The sequence below is a fragment of the Nannospalax galili genome, unplaced genomic scaffold, assembly GCF_000622305.1.
Source record: "Nannospalax galili isolate Female #2095 unplaced genomic scaffold, S.galili_v1.0 scaffold580, whole genome shotgun sequence".
NCBI lineage: Eukaryota > Metazoa > Chordata > Mammalia > Rodentia > Spalacidae > Nannospalax > Nannospalax galili.
The window spans coordinates 371,791-378,813 of record NW_008345762.1 but is presented as its reverse complement, the minus strand read 5'-3'; the positions used below and the strand labels follow the sequence as shown (position 1 = coordinate 378,813).

At 44.5% G+C, this 7,023-nt stretch overlaps 1 protein-coding gene across 1 annotated transcript; it reads right to left on the bottom strand.

Annotated features, from left to right (window-relative positions):
* Positions 1-5,835: 5,835 nt before the first annotated feature.
* LOC103741244 (olfactory receptor 5A1) lies at positions 5,836-6,817 on the bottom strand. Its single transcript, XM_008841999.1, has one exon. The coding sequence runs from the start codon at positions 6,806-6,808 to the stop codon at positions 5,846-5,848; it is 963 nt and encodes a 320-aa protein (XP_008840221.1). The 5' UTR covers positions 6,809-6,817; the 3' UTR covers positions 5,836-5,845.
* Positions 6,818-7,023: the final 206 nt, after the last annotated feature.

The window sequence follows — 7,023 nt, the reverse complement described above, 5'->3', positions numbered from 1 at the left end:
ACCCCACTCCTGGTACCAATTTCTGTCCTAGTTTGTTTCTTCATTGCTGTGACAAAATACTCTGACCAATATCAACTTGGGGAGGAAAGGGTTTATTCAGCTTACATCTCCCAGGTCACAGTTCATCAGGGAGCCTAAGGTAGGAGCTTGGGGCAGGAACCTGGAGGCAGGAGCTGAAGCACAGGCCATGGAGGAATACTGCTTACAGGCTTACTCCCCTGGCCCCTGCTCAGCCTGCTTTCTTATGCAACACAGGCCCAACTTCCCAGGGGCGGCACCACCCACAGTAGGTTGGGCCCTCCCACATCACTCAACAATCAAGAAGACACTCCATGGACATGACCACAGGCCAGTCCAATGAAGGCAATTGTCCAATTGAGGCTCCCTCAACCCAGGTGTGTCAAGTTCACACTAAAGCTATCCAGTACAATTGACCTCTTGTCAACTTGACACATGAACACATCACTATTAAGCCATAACCTTCCCAATTCTTGTCCCCAAGATATGATGTTAACATTAATATCATAACATAAGACAGTACAACCTTAAAAACCCCACAGTCCTTCAAAAATCCAAACACCTAAAATTCCATAGTTTCTTTTAAAAGTCTCTTAACTGTGGGTGGGCTTCTGTAAAATCCAAAACAAGTACTGTTTTATTTCAAAGGGAAGAATCGGGCACACCTAAGCAAAACCAAAGTCCAGCAAAGGCTGGACATCTGGGATTCACTCATGATCTTCTGGACTCCAAAGGGTTCTGGCAGCTCCACTTCTGACTCTGCCGTCTACAGCACACATGGCTCATCTCACAGATCCAAGCCAGCTCCATTCCATACCTACTGCTGTCCTTGGTGGTTGTCCCACAGTCCTGGCATCTCCAAAAAGCTGGGGTCCACTGAAACTGAGGCTCCACCCTCACCAATGGCCTCTTCTGGCCTCTCAGGGTGTAATGACTCAGATTCTTTACATGACCCCTTCAATCCTGGGGTCTTCACTGCAACTGAGGCTGCACTTTCACCAATGACTTTTCCTGGCCTCTCAGAGTGCCAAGCCTCAACTGTTCTCTATGACCCCTTCATGCTTTAAACACCAGAACCATGCAGGAGACTCTTACACATTACCAAGTCCTGCTTCCAGCTTGAGATGGAGGCTTGGGTCTCCCCTGTGTGCTGACCCTGAGGAAATACCTCCCAGAAGATTTGACCACAGTGATGCTGGTCTCTTGTTACTTACAGCTGATTTTTCAGCCCCAGCCAACCAGCATCAATTGTCCCCATAAAGCAAAGGTTTTACTTAAGGTTCGGGTCACTTCTTAATCACAGCTACTTCTTCAGTTTGCATCAATTGTCCCAGTAAAGCAAAGGTTTTGCTTCAGGTTCTGGTCTCTTCTTAATCACAGCTGATTCTTAAGCCCCGGCCGACCAGAACCCACAGATTCTCAATTCAAAATCTCACATGAATAGCCCTGATAGTCTCTGTTTCCCTTTGAAGCTTCACAAGCCGGGCCTCCATCATTCACAACTCTTTAAACATAACTGTTCTAAGCTCCACAGCAACAAACTCTAAGCATGCAATAGCTTTTCCAACCCAAAGTTCTGAATGCTTCCACAATCCTCATAAAAACACCAAAGTCAGGTCTGTCACAGCAATACCCGACTCTCTGGTACCAATTTCTGTCCTAGTTTGTTTCTCCATTGCTGTGACAAAATACTCTGACCAATATCAACTTTGGGAGGAAAGGGTTTATTTTATCTTACATCTCCTGGATCACAGTTCATCAGGGAGCCCAAGGTAGGAGCTCGGGGCAGGAACCTGGAGACAGGAGCTGGAGCACAGGCCATGGAGGAATGCTGCTTACTGGCTTTCTCCCCTGGCCCCTGCTCAGCCTGCTGTCTTATGCAACACAGGCCCACCTTTCCAGGGGCCCTCTCACATCACTCAACAATCAAGAAGATGCCCCGTGGACATGGCCACAGGCCAGTCCGATGAAGGAAATTCCCCAATTGAGGCTCCCTCAACCCAGGTGTGTCAAGTTGACACTAAAGCTATCCAGTACATATCCATTTAACAAATAACAGTAGCAGATTACTCCTTAAAGTCTATGATCTCCCCAGGTCCTTTCCCCAGGTCCACAGCATTGTGGCATCTTGTAGAGTGGGCCTCAGATTCAACTGAGAGTGGTTGGTGTCTCCATAACACTTGTGCCACTATTGCCCCAAGAGGCACACCTTATCTGGCAGGTTGGTATTGCAGCATACAAGGGCAACAGCTATGATAGGCCACTGCTGACTTTTCTCCCCTTGCTGCCTACAGAACAACTTCTGCCACTATGATAGCTAGTCAGCAGGCAGGCTCAGTTCTTGTGTGGTTTTTCTGTGCTCTGCAGCTAGGGTGTGCCATGTCTTCAGCAATAGGGTCTTAGCATCTAGTTCGGGAATGAAACTAAGAGCAATGGAAATAACTTGTATTATTTGGGGAGCCTCTGGGGCTTTCTTGGCCAATGACTTTTGGGGAGGTGTCCTATTCTGGTATTGTCTGAATTTCTTTGTGTTCATTGCAGTGTACACACTGTAGTATGTAGCAGGCACTTAATAACTGTTGATTATTGTTTATATCACAACTGCCTCCTCTATTTTGCCACAATTGAAAAATATTTTTACATTTATTTATTTACTTAGTGTGTGTGTTGCTGGGAGGGTCACACGCCACGGCATTTGTGGAGGTCAGAGGACAGATTGAGAGAGTTGGTTCTCTCCTGCTACCATGTGGGTCCTGGGGATTGAACTCAGCTTGTTAGGCTCAGCAGCAAGTACCTTTAACTGCTGAGTCATTTTGCTAGCCTTTCATCACTATTTTAAAAAATTATTAAATTTTAATTATTTTTATTTTATGTTATATGAGTGTATTGCCTGAATACATGTATGTACACCAGTGTCATGCAATGCCAATGGCAGAAGGGGGCATCGGATAACCTGGGACTGGAGTTATGGATGGTTGTTAGCTGCCATGTGGGTGCTGGGAATTGAACTCAGGTCCTCTATAAGAGCAGCCAGTGCTCTTAACCACTGAGCCATGTCTCCACCCCCTCTACCACTGTTTATTAGCTGTCCTTTACTGAATGTATACTATGTGCTGGGCTTGGAGGCAATCACTTTTGAATGATTCAACAGTCTATCTGACACACTGAGCTTCTGTTTTATCAAATAGCCAGGAAGTGCGAGACCCAGGATGTCAACTTACATTGTCCTATGAACTCAACTACCACCAAAAAATGCCTGAAAAATCAATTATATAGCTGAGACTCAAGCAACAATGACGCTCAGACTCTCCATTTCTCAATTTTCTCTACACATTAACATTTTTGATTTATTTTTATTTTATATGTATGAGTGTTTTGTCTGCACATATGTAAGTGCACCTGTGTTGTGCAATGTCCATGGAGGTCAGAAGAGAACATTGGATTCCCTGGTACTGCAGTTATAAACAGTTGCTAGCCACCTTGTGAGTTCTGGGAACCGAACCCAGGTCCTCTGGAAGAGCATCGAGTGCTTGTTACCGCTGGGCTGTTTCCATGCCTGCCTCATTCTCTACACATTTTTGATTGCTGGCTTACATTTTCGATAAGTATCTCTCACCACACATACTACCAAATTTCTTTCCTAACATTTTGCTGACCTCATCATTGCAGCCTCAAGTACTGTCTCAGCTTTGTAGTGATTATGAGTTAGTTCTTTGTGTAACAATGGCCTCTGCATATGGGCCTCACTTTGGAGGATGGGCATGGAACACTGTCAGCAGAGAGGAGGATGAGGGATGGAGCAGTGGAACACAGTCAGTAGAGGGGTGGATGAAGGATGGAGTAGTGGAGCACTGTCAGCAGAGAGGAGGATGAAGAAGGCAAGTTTCTCTAGTATATTTGACTGTTACCATAAGATCTCCATCATCACAGGCCCAGACAGTCACAGAATGCAGTGTGGGGAGCCACATGGCTTGAATTTGAAGTCATGTTTTAGTCACTGACTATGATGGGAATTAGTTGGTCAATACATACAAAATATTTAGAATATGGCTTGAAACATAGTTAAACACTTAAATGCTCTTTCTCTCTCTACACACTTGTGTACACACACACACACACACACACACACACACACCACACACCTATACCCAGTTACCTGTGGACTCTACATTCATGTAATTCATTAATGTATTCAGTCAACCAAGAATTAAATTTTTTAGAAAACATTTGTATCCTTAAGGCAGATGTGCTGGTGCAGATTTGTAATTTCAGAATTTAGGGAACTCAGATCATGAGTTTGAGGATACTCTGGGCTATGTAGGAAGATCCAATGAATGAAATTTAAAAAATTCTATCCTTAATGAATTGTACAGACATTTTCCTGGTTATTATCTTCTAAATACTACCATATAACAACTATTCACATGGCATTTACACTGTATTGAGTTACAGGTAATTTACAGATGATTTAAGTACATGAAACAGCGTGTAATACTATGCTGTTTTATGTATGGGACTTGAGCTTCCGCAGATTTGGGGTAGTTTTGGTCCTAGAACCAATACCCTATGTCTGTGTATGATTTGTAGCAGTTGCTGGCCTTGGATGGGAATGAAGCTCAGAAATCTAGGAAACTCAGGACAGATACCTCTCCTCCATGCGTTGTTGATGCTCTTCCACATATGGAGGGAATAATTCTCTTATATAATCAAAGAAGTAAAATTCAATCTCTGCATTGTTAAGAAATCCACACTCATCAAGATGTGAGTATGCTGGAAGTAGCCAGAGTCACAAAGACACAAGGGGAGAATTTGTCAGCTGAGATAGCTGTGTTGGACACACTGACTGTAAGTGCTCCTCCTCGCAGCCCCCCCAGAAGAGTAATCACCTGAAAGCGCCTCAGCTTCATACACATTGTCCTGAAATGATTGCAGACAAATAGTATCCCATGTGGAGCTACACTTTTAAACCCCTTGTAGTGGAGATTTTACAGGAATGTGCTCAGCCAGAGCAGAGTAAGGGGAAGTATGGTTATTGTAATCAAGACAGACATCCAACTGTGAAATGGAATTTACCCTCACTATCAAACTGCTGAAGGAACAATTTTGTTAAAACCAAGGCAATACTGACTGGGTAGGTGGTAGACTTGGAGAGATGCATGATAGTATAAGCCATTGGACCACTGGACTCAGATTTGTAAGGCTTTTGCATAGCTGAGGCAGGAAGAAATTACTGCAGAGGGTAATGCCTTTCAGCACTTGCTTAGCACATTGCTCAGCAGCTATGATGAGAGTCCAACGAGGAGCTCCTGTTGAATGGGGTAGACATCTTGCTCTTGTAATTTATCCAAGCTATGCAGAGTGAATCTTTTCCAATCCTCCCATATGGTATCAGGGAGAGCACCTCATCAGCAATGTTTATTGCTGAACGTGGAGGGTAGCATCTGAGCAGAACTTGGGCACTAAAGCCTGTATCAGAGCTCTGGCCAACTTCTGGTGCAGTGCTAAGCAAGTTAGCATTTCTGCTGTGCTCTTATTGCTTCATTTTGTAACTTCCCTTTGTGTTTGGTACACATTAAGTGTCTAATAAAGGATATAGTTGTCACGATTATCATAGCAATAGCCTACTATCAGGAAGATTTTTTTTTTAATGAAGAAATTTCTTTTCCTTTTGGCCTTGAATGGTAGACTCAGTAGGCAAGTGATGGTGAAGAAGAGCAAGGCACATCTGGTAAGAGTCTCATTTCAAATATGGACACAGAATGTCTCCTTTGCCTAAGCACAGGGGGAGGTGATGCTATGGGTCATGTAAGGGTAGAGGATCATGTTTCTACTCATGGCCTAGAAAACACTTTTTCTCCATCACTTTCCACAGGGCATTCTTGATCTCTTTGTTCCTCAAACTATAAATGAGAGGGTTCAGCATGGGGATCACCAGTGAATAGAAGACAGACACCACCTTGTCTCTGCTGAGTGAGTAGCTGGAGCTGGGCCGCAGGTACATGAAAAGTGCCGTCCCAAACAACATAGTCACGGCCATCAGGTGTGAGGTGCATGTGTTGAAAGCTTTCCACCGGCCTTCCACAGAGCTGATCTTCAATACTGCAGCCACTATGTAACTGTAGGAGATCAAGAGGATGAGAAATGATGACCCTCCTGCAGTGATCACTACAAGGAAATTCAACACTTGGCTGAAGAAGATGCTGGAGCAAGAAAGTGCCAGGACTGGTGGGAGGTCACAGAAGAAGTGGTTGATAATGTTTGGTCCACAGAAGTGGAGCTGAAATATGGAGCTGGTCTGGATCAAAGAGCTAAGGAAGCCACCAAAATAAGCCCCGGCCACCATGCATGTGCAGAAGCCCTGGGACATGATTGTGGTATAGAGAAGGGGGCTGGAGATGGCTGCATATCGGTCATAAGCCATAGCTGTCAGGAGGAAGCACTCAGTTAGGCCCAAACCGACAAAGAAAAAGAACTGAACAGCACATCCCAGGAATGATATGATCTTCTGCTCCTGAAAGAAATCAGTGAGCATCTTGGGAGCCACAGTGGATGAATAGCAGATGTCAATGAAGGATAAGTTGCTGAGGAAGAAGTACATGGGTGTGTGCAGACAGATGTCACCTCTGATCAGAAAGATGAGGGCCAGGTTCCAAATCAAGGTCACAAGATAGATGCCCAGGAAAGTTAGAAAGAGGAGGGCTTGGAGTTTGGGATAGTCTGAGAATCCCAAGAAGATGAACATGGTCACAGTTGAGCTGTTCCCGGCATTGGTTATGGACATGTTTTCCATGGACCACAAGGACAATGGGCCACGTGGGTTAATAATGACCATCTACATTAAAGGTGGTGTTGACAAATGGTTACATGTAAGAGGGAGCGCAGTACATTACAGAACTAAAAAAAGACACAAATGGGGATGGGGAGACGGTTCAGTCGGTAAAGTGCTTGTCTTGCAACCATGAGGACCTGAGTTAAATTCCCAGAATCCTGTATAAAAAGCCAGAC